Source organism: Megalobrama amblycephala, linkage group LG12, assembly GCF_018812025.1.
Source record: "Megalobrama amblycephala isolate DHTTF-2021 linkage group LG12, ASM1881202v1, whole genome shotgun sequence".
NCBI lineage: Eukaryota > Metazoa > Chordata > Actinopteri > Cypriniformes > Xenocyprididae > Megalobrama > Megalobrama amblycephala.
In genome coordinates, this window is record NC_063055.1 from 37,162,237 (window position 1) to 37,180,146 (window position 17,910).

At 40.8% G+C, this 17,910-nt stretch overlaps 1 protein-coding gene across 1 annotated transcript; it reads right to left on the minus strand.

Moving 5' to 3' along the window:
• Positions 1–5,764: 5,764 nt before the first annotated feature.
• On the minus strand, positions 5,765–17,342 carry ccn1l2 (cellular communication network factor 1, like 2). The gene is made up of 5 exons (XM_048210988.1): positions 16,992–17,342; positions 15,647–15,860; positions 14,024–14,359; positions 8,776–8,975; positions 5,765–7,410 (listed from the first exon to the last, which is right to left on the minus strand). Exons 1-5 carry the CDS (start codon positions 17,070–17,072, stop codon positions 7,105–7,107), a joined length of 1,137 nt encoding a protein of 378 aa, XP_048066945.1. The 5' UTR covers positions 17,073–17,342; the 3' UTR covers positions 5,765–7,104.
• Between the last annotated feature and the right edge of the window lie 568 nt (positions 17,343–17,910).

Sequence of the window (17,910 nt, forward strand, 5' to 3'; positions counted from 1 at the left end):
TAGCACGCACTTTACTTCAGTTAGTTGTCAAAGGAACATTTCTAATCTTGTTTGTTTAAATGTAATATTTATATTATTTTAATACAGCTTTAGCTGCGTCCGAAATCGCATAATGTTTGTGTAGGTAACTTATGCCGGGTTCCAGGCAACCCGTAACCCTTGTTTTTCCAACCTTCTACCCGTGAAAGCAAAGCCACTGGAAGGCAAGCCTGCAACCTTTAGCCAAAAAACCGTAACAACTAAAACTAACGCTCCGCCCCCGGCGGTACCCAGAGACCAGAAGCTGTTTTTTGAATGGATGTCAATGGATGAGAGGCTTTACTATGCTGAATAAACAGCTTTTGTGGGGAAATAGCTAATCATTTAATTAATCGACAGCCTGTTTGCCAATCTTCAGCATGTTTTACACTAAACAATACTTTCGTTGGGAACTATATGTAGATTTTAGCATGATAAAAATGTATTTTTTTAAGAGAAGGCAGACTAGGGAATGTTGCGACTGACGTCACTGCCATTACACGATAGGCTGAGAGGTGCCACACGTGATTAAGTTAGCCGTTGCGGTTTCTCCAATGGCAAGAGATAAAGACCCTCTTATCTCCCTATTATATACAATCTCTGGTGAAAGTGCACTGGAACAGCAGTCAAACCCGTGACTTCGTACTAGATCGATGTACTCCCAGTTATGGGTTCTGACGTCACATAGCCCGTGAAACAACAATGGCAGCCCTTACGGATGCCGTGTTTATGCAAGTGCACAGTAAAATAAAAGGTATAACAGCTTCTCTTGCCTTATGCACCGTTTTCCTCCTCTGTTTCCCTCAAATAAGCAAGGAGTAAGCACCTTTGGCGAAAGAAGCAATTGTTAATGAGCATAAGCCCCGTAGGCCTACGGTCCGCCATGTTGGTTTGTGTACACTTTTATGCAGTTTGGTGTGATTTTCCTGGAACGCTACAAAGTCGTGAGTCGTGATTTAAAGTCGTGACTTAAGACGGGCACACATTTAACGACTAGCTAAAACATTCTGACTATGCTCATCAAAGGATTCAGTGACCGACAGTAGTGCAGTCTCGGATGAATGGCCACTCTTGAAACCAGACTGGTTGACGTCCAGCTGGTTATTCTGTGAGAGGAAAGATGATACCTGGTTGAAAACAACCTGTTTAAGTGTTTTTCATCACCATGTTGTCATTATCATGTGACCTACCAGTTGTGTCGCTTCACCTCCATTCACAAATCCTCTCCCGTGGTCTTATGGGATAGTAAAGTGTCCATCGAATGCACACTTCAGAATCTCACCAGAAGCAGTAGGTCATCTTGGTACTTTTTGCCGACTGTTTTTCGAATACTATGTATTCGGACATACTACTCTGTTAGTGTACTGTATTTTTCACATACTGTATACTAGGGAAGTATTTGATTTTGGATGCAGTGTTAATGTTTTCGAATACTTTAGATTCGAACTTCTACTCAGTTGGTGTACTGTTTTTTTGCATACTATATACTATAGGGAAGTATTCATTTCAGACGCAGTGTTTATTTCAGTTAACAAAAACAATTTTTATGAAAATTGTAATAATTAACACTGGTCCAAAGTGTAATGTATTGTGTGCCCCATACTTTGCCATAAAATGATTTTGTTCGTGCTGCATGGCTAACAGCTATAGCTACACACTGTTGGAGAGACTCAATAAGAATGAAGATGCGTTTATGAATTATCCAGACTGCAAGCGTTTAAAAATGAAAACAATGACATGGCTTTGGTCTCAGTAAGAAACTTTAACCACATTTAACAGTACATTAGCAACATGCTAACGAAACATTTAGAAAGACAATTTACAAAAATATCACTAAATATATCATGTATCATGAACAGTTATTATCGATCCATCTGCCATTTTCGCTATTGTCCTTGCTTGCTTCACAATACCTGCAGAACGTCTGATGATTTGGCTGTGCAGCTCCACGACACTAATACTGCCTTGAACATGGGCTGGAATATGCAATTGTTGGTGATGTAAATAATAATGATCCTGACTGTTACGTAACAGTCAATGTTATGTTGGGATTTGCCCTTTTTTCGTAGTCTTTTGCATGGACGAGATTTACATAGAGGAAACAATGGCTCACTGTATGTCATTTCCCGGTACAGAACTCCTATTATTCAACTATGCCGAGGTAAATTCAATTTTCAATTCTATGTTGACACCTTGTAGTAAACATAAAATAAACATAACATGAATAGAAAATAAAAGGTATCATAAACTATTTATTTTGACCACTTGAGGTGGACAAACAACATTTTTATTTTCAAGGTTTTAAAAAAGTGAAATTTTAGGAGTTTCAAGCACTATTTTGTGAATCATGAAAAGTGCTGCTAATGTATGAATATTCTACTGTTTCACATGACACTTGGTTAAGCCCAGAGATCCAGCTGTTTTTCTCAATGTCACGAATTGTGCTGCTATGGAGTTTTTTCTCTTTGTTTGAAGATTGTTGTTGTCAAGGTACATATATTAAAGTTTTCAGTGGCTTCTAAGAGCAGTCTAGATCAGTTACTCCGACTTGGCAAACAAGTTCCTTTGGGGATATGTGAGGCCCTTAGAGCAAACATCTCAGAAATAGGCACATTTTACGTCAATGATGACGCTGGGAATCCAGACAGGCTCGTGTCCATGGTGATGGCAAGCAGTTCTATGAACCTACTTTAACTTTTTTTAATAAAAAAACATATTTTTATAACATGCTTAAAATTCATTGTCCACATTCTGAATTAAGAACATTGATACTTTACATTTGTTTCAACTGTTTTTCATGACATGTGACGACCTCAACATACTACCTTCTAATTAAGCAGGCATTTTCAGACTTAAGGTCCGTTCACACCAAGAACGATTACTGTGAAGATAACAATAATGATATTGTTCTGTTTATTCTAAGTGCGCACTGTATTTTTGTCGCCTGCCTCTTTAAATGCTCGAGCTCTTTAAAGCAGGACGGATTCTTATTGGCTGTCGATGTTTTTATTGTTCATCAGCTGAAAAAAAAATCGTTTTGAAAGTGATTCCAACAATAATGTTTCTCTTTGTCGTTATCTTTATAGTTCAGGTGTGGACTCTGCTATTATTTTATATTTAGAATGTTTTTTAGAACTATATCTTTATCATTATAGTTATTGTCCTTATGGCCTTTAGTGTGGTTGTGATTTGGGCTTTAGTGATCCTCTAAACTGCATAAAGACATGATCGAGGGCTATATGCATATGGATATATGGAGGAAGAGCTTGGCAGAGGAGAGTGTGGAATTTGAAAGCAGACTGTGATGTTTGTATTGCAAAGCCAAGAGAGTGAGCTGAGACCTCAACCAACAGTCACTCTCTCTCTCCGTCTCTTTGTCTCTTTCTCTCAGATACAGTATGCAAGTTTAAAGGGATGGTCCAAAAATAAAAGTCCTGTCATTATTAGTTTAAAAGTTGTGCTGAAAAAAATGTTCACATTGCTGTATTTTTCAAACAACGAAAGCAAGAACAAATGTAGTGCTAAATATAGTAAAATGCCTGTGAAATGTGACTGTACCTTTAGGAACATGATTTGATTTCAGCAACATTCAGCCACGCAAGAAAACATGCAATCTCCCTGATGGAATACGTGATCAAAAGGGAAGTTGTCTTTCACTATTGATAATGTTGTTAAATAGAGACAAAAACATGTTACGCTCATTAAGTAGCCTAACTTGTAGGCAGTGTATCCTACTCTTGGACTTCATTATTGAAACACAAAATAATAAAGTCTCAAGCACCAAAAGCAGCACAAGTTCTCTCCTTCTCTTTAATTAAAAAATATGCATTTTCATTTATTCATACATGGTTGCAACAAAATTTAGTTCAAACTTTTAAGTGCCATTGTTTAAAAATGCTTTATTGGCTGTTATTCTTTTATGCCATCTATGTACAAACCCGATTCCAAAAAAGTTGGGACACGGTACAAATTGTGAATAAAAAAGGAATGCAATCATTTACAAATCTCATAAACTTATATTTTATTCACAATAGAATATAGATAACATATCACATGTTGAAAGTGAGACATTTTGAAATGTCATGCCAAATATTGGCTCATTTTGGATTTCATGAGAGCTACACATTCCAAAAAAGTTGGGACAGGTAGCAATAAGAGGCCGGAAAAGTTAAATGTACATATAAGGAACAGCTGGAGAGCCAATTTGCAACTTATTAGGTCAATTGGCAACATGATTGGGTATAAAAAGAGCCTCTCAAAGTGGCAGTGTCTCTCAGAAGTCAAGATGGGCAGAGGATCACCAATTCCCCCAATGCTGTGGTGAAAAATAGTGGAGCAATATCAGAAAGGAGTTTCTCAGAGAAAAATTGCAAAGAGTTTGAAGTTATCATCATCTACAGTGCATAATATCATCCAAAGATTCAGAGAATCTGGAACAATCTCTGTGCGTAAGGGTCAAGGCCAGAAAACCATACTGGATGCCCGTGATCTTCGGGCTCTTAGACGGCACTGCATCACATACAGGAATGCTACTGTAATGGAAATCACAACATGGGCTCAGGAATACTTCCAGAAAACATTGTCGGTGAACACAATCCACCGTGCCATTCGCCGTTGCCGGCTAAAACTCTACAGCTCAAAAAAGAAGCCATATCTAAACATGATCCAGAAGTGCAGGCGTTTTCTCTGGGCCAAGGCTCAGTTAAAATGGACTGTGGCAAAGTGGAAAACTTCTGTGGTCAGACGAATCAAAATTTGAAGTTCTTTTTGGAAAACTGGGACGCCATGTCATCCGGACTAAAGAGGACAAGGACAACCCAAGTTGTTATCGGCGCTCAGTTCAGAAGCCTGCATCTCTGATGGTATGGGGTTGCATGAGTGCGTGTGGCATGGGCAGCTTACACATCTGGAAAGGCACCATCAATGCTGAAAGGTATATCCAAGTTCTAGAACAACATATGCTCCCATCCAGACGTCGTCTCTTTCAGGGAAGACCTTGCATTTTCCAACATGACAATGCCAGACCACATACTGCATCAATTACAACATCATGGCTGCGTAAAAGGATCCGGGTACTGAAATGGCCAGCCTGCAGTCCAGATCTTTCACCCATTGAAAACATTTGCCGCATCATAAAGAGGAAGATGCGACAAAGAAGACCTAAGACAGTTGAGCAACTAGAAGCCTGTATTAGACAAGAATGGGACAACATTCCTATTCCTAAACTTGAGCAACTTGTCTCCTCAGTCCCCAGACGTTTGCAGACTGTTATAAAACGAAGAGGGGATGCCACACAGTGGTAAACATGGCCTTGTCCCAACTTTTTTGAGATGTGATGATGCCATGAAATTTAAAATCAACTTATTTTTCCCTTAAAATGATACATTTTCTCAGTTTAAACATTTGATATGTCATTTATGTTGTATTCTGAATAAAATATTGACATTTGAAACTTCCACATCATTGCATTCTGTTTTTATTCACAATTTGTACAGCGTCCCAACTTTTTTGGAATCCGGTTTGTAGTATGTAGGCCTATCTTACTAACTATTTTTTTTTGGTATAAAGTTTATGGTTTTGAATAGAGGTTGATGTTTAATATCCATTGGTGTAGCTATATAGAAAATGGGTAAAATTCAGCAATTTGAACACGAAGCCACATTATAACTATTGGATTGAACCATATTATAGGGCCTTTAAAATGAAGATTACAAAATAAAAGTTTGTTAAGAATGAGAATATAGACGGATATTGATATATCTTTAATACTTTTAGAATTACAGGCACACAAACTTTTGGAAAAATACTATTTATGGCACTCAGACAGGAATGTTCAGTTGTGTTGAGATACATTTCTAGTTTCAACATTATTTGTTCTTCAGAAAAATGTGCGACCTTTGAAAATATGTACCAATTTACTCATGGTAGCGCAGAAAAGTTTCTTAAGAATTAGAATCTAAAAGGACTTTAAGATATCTGTAATATGAGTTACAGAAATGCAAGAAGTGCTTTTTGCCATTTTTTGAACTGTTGGCATATAATGCAACAAAGATTGCTAACGTCAACAGATTTAACTAACAGGCCAACCAATTTTACCCCCTGTAATCCGACTGCAAATCTCAGCTGAAATTTGGTTGATTTTGACAAGAAATTACCCAAATGTGCAGATACTGAAATGACATACACTGTGTGGTACAGTACAAATATTTTGAGTGTCCCTTATTCTCCTATAAAGATTGTCCCTTATTTTCCTTTCCAGAAGTTGGCAACCCTAGTTACAGACAAGCATTTTTCCTGAAAATGTTTTATTTTTTGTGACACAAACTGATCAGCAAAGTAATGTATATTCATCATCTTAACTATACAAATAGTCCTTCACTCCTATACAAGAGAGCGTCAAGAATTTAAAGTATGCCCCGAAAAATGAAGCAGTCTCAAAGAGTCACTCCACCTATAGTGAAGCCTGTACACTGTACAAAAGACAAAGCAAGTCTCCACTGTACTAAAACAGTCTCCATCATTGCTTTCTTCCACACATAAACTTGTTAAAATTGCAAAAGACATCTGTATACAGAGTAAAAACTCTGCACTATAAAGAATGGACAGAAAATATATTAGTTTAAAAGCAAACATTATTAAAAATCTGTAACACAGTCTCACCTCCCTCAATACTAGTGCATTTTCTTAACCTTCGAATGACGGAAAGTCATTCATCTGAAGCCAAATATATTCACTTATCCTTCGAGATTCAATAAAACACTTCAAAGCTAAAAATATCAGAATAAATAAAAGCAGAAGTGAACACATGGGCAAACAGGTGCATAAGAGGAGGGCAAATCTGTCAAGAAATGTGACCTGGACATATTTTCATGAGTTTCACACCAGAACAGGGCCAAAGCAAAAGAGAAACACATAAAGTGCAATAACTATACAAATCGGCAGTGACATGGAGCACTGAAATGCGGCGGCTGACAGAGGAGAAGTTTACTATTCTACAGTTCAGGTAACATCCCTGAGAACGGGTGTAAAAAAAAGTGATTTTTAGCCATTATGCAATGATGGCGCGTTGAATGTAGGAGTGTGCGTTCAGTGAGAGAAGGTGTGTATGTCGTTGTGAAGGCTGACGATGGGTGAGGAAAGCTCCCTCTGAAGCCTGCAGAAGCTTTTGCTGCACCGGCAGCGCTGGATCCACATGACATTTCGTGTGATGTTCTCGCCATCCGGGCAGCGGAATCGCAGACGCAACGTGCGGGATGCGGACGGCTGACAGCACCTGCCATCCACACACGAGCCACACGTACGAGGCCGGTAGCGGCGAGCCGTAGAGCAGCCGGCGAACGTTATCTGCTCTGGTTCCCGAGACCTCACTGTCTGTCCACACTTCTTTCCTTTCTAAATGACATAACAAAGCAACAAGAAACAATTGATTAGAGTAATAATACCTTCATTCCAAGGTATTATTGTAATCATCTTTGATTAAAGGTGCAATACGTAAGATTTCTGTCCGCTAGAGGCCTATTCAAAACAAAGGCGTAGCTTGATGACGGCAAGTTTGAGCGCAGAATCATGGGACATGTGGTCTTCACCTCACAGCCGGTGGAAACAATCGGGATTGGACTATAATATTAATATTGAACCACTGTACTCACATGAACTGATTTAAATATGTTTTTAGTACCTTTATGGATCTTAAGAGGAAGTACCATTGCTGTCTATAGAGGCCTCACTGAGCCATCAGATTTAATCAAAATATCTTAATTTGTGTTCTGAAGATGAACGAAGGTCTTACGGGTGTAGAACGACATAAGGGTGAGTAATTAATGACATTATTTTCATTTTTGGGTGAACTAATCCTTTAATAGACTAATTTCCTCAACTTCTGCAGTTATTTTTCTCTAGTTCACTGCTTAGCATAGTTCACTAATTTCCCAGTCCTCTTGAATGTTGAATTGATATAATCAAGTGGGTTGATATAATCCCTCTAAATTTGTGAAACATCTTGCAATTGACCATGCTTGAGTCACACACAGACTTCAATGTTAAAACAATGGCAGCTATACAAAGTCAAGAGAAAATCTAAAGTAAATGATCAAGTACTCTCTACAGATCTTTTTAGTTACTCTAGTGTAAGTGAACTATACTAACTAAGCATTTGTCAGTACAACATACAATTCATATTTCACTTAGTTTTTAAAGGCAATCAGTTTCCATGCTTTTTTTTAAATTTTTTATTAAGTCTAACTAATTATTCACTCACTCGTTTTCATTCACTCCTTCGAGTGAACTATATTAGTGGAGTAATGTAGGGAATAGTGAATGAGGGTATAGGGGTTATTTTGAACACAGCCACTGTTTCAATCTGGAGCGGAGTGATTACAGTGTGCTTTTTGTAGAAATTGCTTCAAATCCACTCAAAACTCTGATCCACTCCATGCCTTGTGACATGCAAAGCTTGAGTTTTTGGCTTCTTCTGGAATCATTTAAATTTGGAGAAATAAATGAACTAACTGGACAAATTTTGTCTGAAACATAAGCTACTCAAAATTAAAGATAAGGCAGGAAATGTTTTTCATAAACACTTCTTGGTTGAAACTCTCTTCACATCCTGATAGCAATCAATAATAGAAGTGGTCTAAATATATGTACATAAAAAAAAAAAAAAAACATATATCTTCTGTGGAAGTTTTAGGACCAAAGTATATGGATATATATGTATAGATGAATGTATATTATGTGTACACATTACATATATCTCACCTTCATAGCTGGAGAGATGTCACATTCTCGGATCTGGCAAAGGCGTGTCTCTCTAACCAGCCGGCACTGTGCATTACTATTGGTCACTCGACTCGAGATGCCAAACCCACAGGAAGCAGAACATTCTGACCAGTCGGTGGTCTGTGGGAAGCATTTGGATGTTGGGACGGGAACCAGAGACACCGGCACAGATGACCACTCTACAGGGTTAATGAGAAAAGAAAGCCATAAAGAACACATTTCACCTTTGTGGTTGCTAAATTAGTTTAAATGTTGCTAAAGTGTTCAGAGTGGCACTTTTGGCCACACTGCTAGGGCATTATGGGTGGTTACTAGGGGGTTCTGGGTGGCTGCTAGGCACTCGCATAGTTAAAAGAAGCCAACCCAAGTCTCTGTGAAATTCTGCTCAGATATGTTTTAGGTAAACATACATAGTTTAGTCATGAAACTCTTCAGAGCAGCTGATTGGCTCTCCTGAAGCCAGCTGCTTTGGCCAATCAATCTTTTTGCTCCATCTACTTAACCTATTTATTTTCGTCCTGAACTGGCTCAACTTAGTGCAGTGCACCATGGGAATTTTCCTAGCCCCTCACCTTCCCCAGCACCACCTGCCTAGATCTGCTATAGGGTTTTTTTCAGTGTGAACACACTATTCATATACTGCATATGAACATGGGATGCACCTAATCAATTAAATGCTGTTTAATTCTATTCTGAGAGTTGTCATGATTGAACTTAACATGACTGATTATAAACAATCTTATCTGAACACTGTTCAAACTTCTTCCATAAAAAACTTTAAAAGTAAACATGCATAGAGAAGTTATTAATTTTGTTAAAGTACTTTAAAATAAAAATGGTAAAATTATTTATTCAGCTTTCAGATGATGTATAATCTCAATTTAAAAAAATTGACCCTTATGACTGGTTTTGTGATCCAGGGTCACATATTATTTATAATATATAATAATTTTTTATTTTTCCATTATTAAATGTTACTTGAATTTATTCTCAGGGATCCCAATAATGAAAAGAATAAAATAAATCTCAAGAGAACATGAGGGTTATGAACCAGGGCTATGAACCAGGGCATCCCCGCTGCCACCAAGGAGGACTAGCTAAATTTAGCGAAGCCAAACCTGGCCTGGCCAAACTTGTCTGATATACAGAATCTCCAAGCGCAAACTCCAAAGAGGAGAGCAGGAAAGAGCGACTGCGAAAAGGCAGTAAGCAACTCAGACCCACACGCAGAGATGGGCATCCCGGAGAGCGGAACTCAGCTGAACGCTATAAACCCTCGTATGAGGGGAGTACAACCACTCATCCTAGGATCTACTCAGCCGCTAACAAGGTGCTGAGGAGGCTGTGCGCTAAGAACCCCTGACCCAGGGGAGCACAAACCAGCCTAGGGGCCGGTCTAACGGGAGACTTCACAGAAGTCTACAACCAATAACCAGCTTAGGGAGCTAAGAACAATTACGCAGTTAACCCCGAAGGGAAGTACGAAGCTCATCCTAACAGACAGACCGCACTGTGGGCACATAGTCATGGAGGCCGGGAAAAAGGGCCTACAACATAACCAGAGTTCACCAGAAAGAACTAGAAACTTAATGTAGGCGGTGGTAACCCAGGATGGCCTGTAAGGCCAAAAACCCGTAGCATATCAAGGTGGAGCATAACCACCAAGAAATAGCAGCTGTGCGTGCCCACGAGACAGCCTGTCCAACACAATCCAACGAACAGTGCACTCGGTGAAGTACCATTCTACTCTTTAAGCAAGAGGAGTACAACATACGCCATCATGCGCTAAGGAAGGCCCCATGGGCCTATAACCTCGGCAGACACGTGGCATCAGCTCGTGGCAGTGTTATCAAGGTTCAGGCTAAACAGACCGACTACAAAGGAGGTCATTAGTCAACCAGAGCCCCGGCCAGCCAGCGACACAAATCCCTTTGCTGTCAAAGGAAAACCTAGAAGGTAAATGTCAGCATGCTCCACAGGAGGCCCTTAAGGCCTACCCTTCACACGCGGCATCAGCCAGCGGCCACTAAAGTTCTAGGAGCAGAATAGAATCCAGAATCAGACAGGGTAAATATTTAGCTCGTCTAGAGCTAAAGGAAATAAATGCACCAAAATACTCAGTAAAACACTTTTTACTCTCTAAGCGAGAGGAGTACCACGCTAAACTCCGACATGCTAGCAAAGGAAGGCCTGTAAGAGGCCTATGACCTTATAAAACACGCGGCGATAGCTAGTGCAATTAAAACTCACCCATAGGGGAGAGACATATAGAAACCCATACAAGCTGTGCCAACATGCTAGGTTTAACACCTGAAAGGAGGCCCCAATGGGGGCCAACGACTTCCATAAACACCTGGCAACAACAGGGTAACGCATGACTCAATCATGTAATGATATCAGTACATGACCAGCCCAGCTGGGCCAACAGGAAGCTACAAGAGAGGCCTGGAAAGGCCTTCTACTTAAAGAACCATGTGGCACCAGCCCGTGGCCATAACAGGGCCCTAGCTCAAGGAAGGGCCAGTTATAACCTTAAATGACAAATTTGAGGGAACTAGCTACACAACCTGAGCCTAGGCGCACACATTCCAACAGGCAATGTTAACTATGCTGAAAGCGTGAGCGAACCGGAAATCGTAGACCAACAGTGCTGTATCAAAAACAAGCTGCATAACAGAGAGGCTATAACAAATAGCCAACAATCAAACAGCAATGAAACCCAGCTGCTGCGGTACAAATGACCGGGAGAGGTCGGGCAAACGCTATTCCCTACACTCACCCTGAGTGTGCAATCCAGCAGGTGATGCACTCAGTGAAACACAAGCCCTAACCGGGGAGTACAACAAAAACACTGTATTCATAGATAGAGGCTAAACAAAGCCTGCTATCACAGAAACTGGTGTAACCTGTGGCAGCATAAATAAGCTCACATAACACGCCTGCATTTAACACATGAAGGGGAAATCTGGGCAAAAGACGGCCAGCAACTCCCTCAGGAGGAGGCCAGAACTAGGAACTATACACCCGCAGGGGGATAGTCATAACAGGGGTGATGTAAACAAACAAACACCTAACCTAGTTCTAGCCTAGCCGCTAGCTAAGGCCTATATGAGACCAAGCTACACTCGGGCTTTATATTCCCAGAAACACGGAGAAGTAAAGCAGCGCGAGCGACAGCATTAGGTGGCCGAAAAACCGGCCAACACACAAATAACTGAAATAGCGAAAGCTAGTTCTAGCCATACACAGTATCAGCCGAGAAGCTACACAAATGCAGAAGGCTAAACAGCAAAACAGCCAGCCTATCATACAGTTATTTGCCCAAATAACCCCTTAAGAACGAGAACAATGACAACTATATGCACGGGTAGCTATACAGGAAAAGCAAGGTCTATATTAGAAATAAAGATGGACCTGGCTTACCTCCTGCGGCTCGTAGAACGCAGATTCCCCCTCGTTTCGTCACACGGAAGGAAAAATCCAAAGTTCTTTAAGCCCAAAAGCACTTTCACTATCAAGCCAGACGGTGGGCCGTCAGAAATATATTCATCATAAGCCCACATCATCAGCCTGACTGTAAAGCCCGTAGCATATAGATGTCGAGAATGCTACCTGGAAGTGAAGGAAGAGCGAGGGCGAGCAAAAAGCCCTCGCAAGAGAGGGGATCAATTACCGGCGCTTCTGGCGCTGATCCTCGATCACCTCCCTCAGATCTTGCTTCTTCCTTCTCGCATCTCGCCGTCTCTGCGACTTGCTCCGAGGAGGAGGAGGCGCACGAGCGGCGACACTATCCCTCTGGGCCTGCCTCTGAGCCTCGGCTCGAGACGGCCCGGGACCTCCCGGCTGTCTGGGCCCAGAGCTGGATCTGAGCGGGATGCAAGATCTAAATGCTGCGGAGCGCGTCTTCGCCTCCCTGTACTTCTCAACCACTGCCTGCACGGAGGTGCCAAAAAGCTCAGTAGGCGAAACCGGGGCATCGAGGAGAAAACTTTTCTCTTTCTCCCCGATGTCCGCACAGTTAAGCCACAGATGCCGCTCTGTGGCCACCATGCCCGCCATAGATCGACCGATCGAGGCGGCAATTTGTTTGGTGGCCCTCAGAGTGAGATCCGTGGTTCGGCGCAACTCTGTGACCGCCTCAGCGGAAAGACCTTGGCCCTGAGCATGGGTATGTGTCAGTGCACTCCCTGTAGCGAGATAGTTCGCAAACGTCTTGTCTACAGGAGGCATCGACACATACCCATGCTGGCCCAACCCCTCAACATCAGCAAAGTTAGCTCGCTGATACTGATGAATTCGGGCCGAGAATGGGTTCTTCCATGCCCTCTCGATCTCAGAATGGAGATCGGGAAGGAATGGAAGGCTCGCCGGAGTTACCGGGTTATGGGTAGAAAGAAACCGATCGTCTAACCTGCCGTGAGCGGGTTCCCTTCTCACGCGCTCCCAGGGCAGCTGCAGTCTGCTCGAGGCGCGTTCCATAACCTCAAGTAACTCTGAGAACGCCGCGCAGGGCGGCCTAGCGGGAGCCGCGAGCTCACTCGCTTCTCCCGCCTTGGCCATCTCCTGCTCTCTGGGGCTTCGAGCCAAGAGAGCACTCGCTCCTGGGTCTGAGGATGTCAAGGACAGAACATCATCGTCATCCCCCAGAAGCGCGTCCTCGTCAGTCGCTTCGGCATGAGAAAGATTAACACCTCTCTCAAATTCCTCAGCGAGCTCCACCTGCGAGCCCCATGATTTCAGCCGCCGTTCTGCTTCACCACGAGCGGGGCCGGAACCACCAGGCAACGGTGATGATACCTCTCCCCTCGAGAAGAGGGCCAAACGAGAACGGAGCGTTTTCATGGAGAAACGCTCACAGTTAACACAGACAGCACCCTCAAGTACTGTCCGTGCGTGCTCCTCGCCCAGACAAATAACGCACAAGTTGTGTGTGTCCTTCGGTGTCAGAAACCTGGGACAAGGATCAGCACACTTCCTGAATGATTTCTCAGACATTTTGGAATAGCGTGAGATTGGCACAAACAAAACAGTCGCGAAAATACAAAAGGATGCCGGCTGTTTCCCCAGGCGCTCCCTTTATACGTCACGGTTCGTGCAGGTTGACGTGATAGGCTGTCGCCGGCCAATAGGATTGGAGTGTTGTGATTTTTGGCATTTCGAACACGGGTCACGGGGGATGTTCCCCATAGCGCAGTCAGCACAGAGTTGAAGTTGAAGGGAACAATACCTTGAAAGGAGCCCCTTCTGGACGGGAAGCTGTCGGGGCTCTGCAGGAGTTTGCTGATGTGGTTGGACGGGGTGTGTTGAGGACGGGGGTCCGGCGGCTCTTCACTGATGCTGTTATCATGGTCGCACAGCCACTCCTCGCAGCAGCGGCCCGGCAGCGTCTCCAGGCGAGGGTTGGTGCAGTGTGTGCTGGGCAGAGGGATGTTGTGTGGGCACAGAGGCATGCAGCCCACCACACCGTCCATACAGCTGCACTGGTGTTGACAGCTGGGCTGGAAATCCTCTCCGTGCTGATACACTCGCCCACCAAACTCACACGGACGCCCCTGAGCGTCAGCTGACAGACACATAACAGCATTCATGAGTTCAGTCATTCAGTCAAGAGCCTCTGATGGAGCTTTGATATGCATATTATTTAATATCATAAAATTATAACCTAATCACTTTTGGGTTTATTTTAAGGTGTCTTTGTTACAGTGTAACTATACATTTTAAGTACTGACTAATAGTGATAAACTACTTACTATAGGGTTATGGTTAGGATTAGGTTTGTTGTAGGGTTAGTTGCATGTAATCATGCATAATTTATAGCTATTACTACATGTAACGTGTAACAAGGTTACCATTTAGTGTTAGTTGCTTTTAATTATGCAATTACTGTTATTACTAGAGTAAATACATGTAAAAAACACACATTCAAATAAAGCACTTAAAAAACAAAACTAGCAATGTCCTGTGTATTATCTTCTTTGTTCAAATTGCAGTGAAAGTGAAAATGCCCTGATTTTAACATATTTTACACATTTATTATAAATGTATAGAGTTTATTATATTATATTAAATTTATATAATATTCTATAACATATTTCAATATAATTACTTTAGGAGAAGTGTGATTACCCTTTCTACATGTAACTATAAGTTACAAATAAATATACAAATAAAAAAAATGGTTTCTTATTTAAAATTAATGTTTTTTTAATTCATTAAGTTTTTAATGTTCAACTGGCAAATACATACATATATATATATATATATATATATATATGTGTGTGTGTGTGTGTGTGTGTGTGTATATATATATATATATATATAAGATTATATATTTAAATAATAATAATAAACAGTTCTTCTATGATGACTGACATAATGGAAATGACTTCAGTATTGGGGACAGCAATTCTTTACTATTTATTAATATGTATTACAATAAAAAAAAAACACCAAATTATTATTATTATTATTATTTACATTCTTAGGGCAAATTACAGTGAAAGGGAAAACTGCCTTAAATTTGAACATAGTTTATATATATATATATATATATATATATATATAAAAAGCTTATAGTTTATTAAGTTAATCTAATATTATACAACATATTTCATAATTTCTCAATTTATTATAGAGAAGTTACCCTATACCCATTCTACTTTGAAAAAAAAAAAAGGGAGAAGTAAATAAATTTATTTAAACTTTATAAATTTAAAGTTGTCCATTAAAACTATGTTTTTTAATCATAAAAATAATCATAGGGAACAGAAAAGTCCCCCCAACTGAAGAATCACCCATTCACAGCCATTATTCTTACAGCAGTCTCAGAGCTGCCATGTGTTGTTCTCACCTCTACAGAGTCCCCGGCGAGGGTCTCCTCCGGCCCCCAGGTGGCAGCGCAGGCCCTTGATGTGGTCACAGGGTCGGTCAGGGCCGCAGTCTTGGTTAAACTGTTGGGCGCACACCTTACAGCAGCCGCACTCATCCAACACCCAGCTCACTCCGAGCGGGCAGGAGGGCGCAGACGGGGGACACGAGCACGGACGGGAACAGCTCCGGGCCGCCTGCGGGAACGGCGCGAGAGATCAGAGAACAGGCTTTTACTTAGTGACTCATGACAGTAGGAGTCGTCAGGCCAATGTTTTTGTAAGTTTGCATGACTTGGTTAGGCTGTGTTTATAAAATACACTCACTTAGGTGTCTGTGTTTGAAATGTGACTGTAGAATTGAATCATAAATAAACACTGTAAGATAAACTGTGCCTTTGTTACCATTAGGAGTTATTTCTGCCTGATGTGATTTACATAGAAATATTTCATCATGCAGCCTAAAGTCAAAAGGTCGTGCTTATACTTTAAAAAGTATAAAATTAAAAATAAATGTATTTATTTTTTAATAATGTTTTTGAAAGAAGTCGCTTATGCTCACCAAGGCTGCATTTATTTGATTAAAAATGCATAAAAAATTGTGAAATATTATTACAATTAAAAATAGCTCTTTTCTATGCGAATATATAGTAAAGTGTAATTTATTTCTGTGATCAAAGCTGAATTTTCAGCATCATTACTCCAGTCCTCAGTGTCACATGATCCTTCAGAAGTCATTCTAATATGATGATTTGATACTTAATATGGTAAATATTTTTGTGGAAACTGTGATACATTTTTGTTTTCAGGATTCTTTGATGAATAGAAAGTTCAAAAGAACAGCATTTATTTGAAATGGTAATATTTTGTATGAATAGAAATGTCTGTACTGTCACTTTTGATCTATTTAATGCATCTTTGCTGAATAAAAGTATTATTTTCTTGTCTTTCTGACTCCAAACTTTTGAATGACGCTTATATACACTTATATAAAAATAAATAGAATCACATAAAATGTAGCTGTTACCACATGATATCTTAATATGTCAGTTTGCCTCATTAACACACTCTATTGGTTTTTTAGAATAAAGTAGATAGAATGACACAGGAAAAATGAAATGCTGAAATGAAAGAAATATTTTTATGCTCAATAAAGAGAAATGAATGAGCATTAGGACATATCAGAGTACAAAAACAATAATGGACTGTTTGTAATTTCCCAAAGATAATTTTTTGTCCCACATGACACAACCATCAAAGATGAACAGATTTCTTCTGCAATATCTGTGAATGTACATGTGTGCAACATACAGGATCAAACTGACTCACCTCTCCTTCAGATGAGCATAAAACCAACAACAAGACAATGCAAATAACTGTCCAGGTCCTTTGATTTCTTCCAGAACACATTTCCAAGCTTTCCTAAAAATGAATATCAAAATAAAAGTAAAAAATCCACAATGCAAAAAGCAGGTTTATCCACTTTCTAATGCACTCCAAAGATCTCAGAGGGTGTCTTCCAGCTTGTCTATTTTTTTAAGTAAGCGATTCAAAGCTAGTGCAGTTACAGAGCGCTTCAGTCGGACTAGTTACTGTACTAAAGGTACAGCAAGACTCAAACTCCGATGCCTTGTCAGTGTTACAGAGCATTTCCAAAGAAGCAGGACACCTTATAGAGAGAGAGAGAGAGAGAGAGAGAGCAGCTGGTCTCTGACATCATCAGTGTGGATCAGAGCAGTGGGAGTGTGTCTTCACAATGAGGGGGTCCCTTATTTGTGTTGCTGGACCTCTAGGGACCAGGGTGTGAATGCAAAACTGCAAAATGAGACCGCAAGTCTCAGTAGTGTGGATTACAAATGACAGTGAAATGAAACAAAACCACTAAGACATTTAATACAGAGCTAACAAACACATTCATGTAGGGTGTTCACCTGACCACACAATTTAATTGGCCGCTTGTTATGTGTTACGAAAGTCGCACTGGAGCGCATAAAAAACAATGTTATAAAAGTGGAACAATTGAGAAGGGAACTCCAAGCGCTTTCCGTTTGGATGGGAAGTCCTGATGCAGATGCGAAGGAAAATCCCCATAAACAACTCAGCTTACACACTTGTACTCGAACACTTTCTACTACCCTCGCACACCTCGCATGCTTCCTGTTGCACTTTCTCACTCCCTCCAACTGTTTCCTCCTCGTTCTGGAAACTCCGGCCGTTCACACAGGTTCCCGTGTTTTTGTAGGAAAAA

Bases quoted from the DNA above. Each gene is read 5' to 3' on its own strand.
- ccn1l2 (XM_048210988.1), bottom strand. From the start codon at position 17,072: ATGTGTTCTGGAAGAAATCAAAGGACCTGGACAGTTATTTGCATTGTC. The intron at 14,360-15,646 runs GTGAGAACAACA...TGTGTCTGTCAG, and splicing joins TCGCCGGGGACTCTGTAGAG to CTGACGCTCAGGGGCGTCCG. The intron at 8,976-14,023 runs GTATTGTTCCCT...TTAACCCTGTAG, and splicing joins CAGAAGGGGCTCCTTTCAAG to AGTGGTCATCTGTGCCGGTG.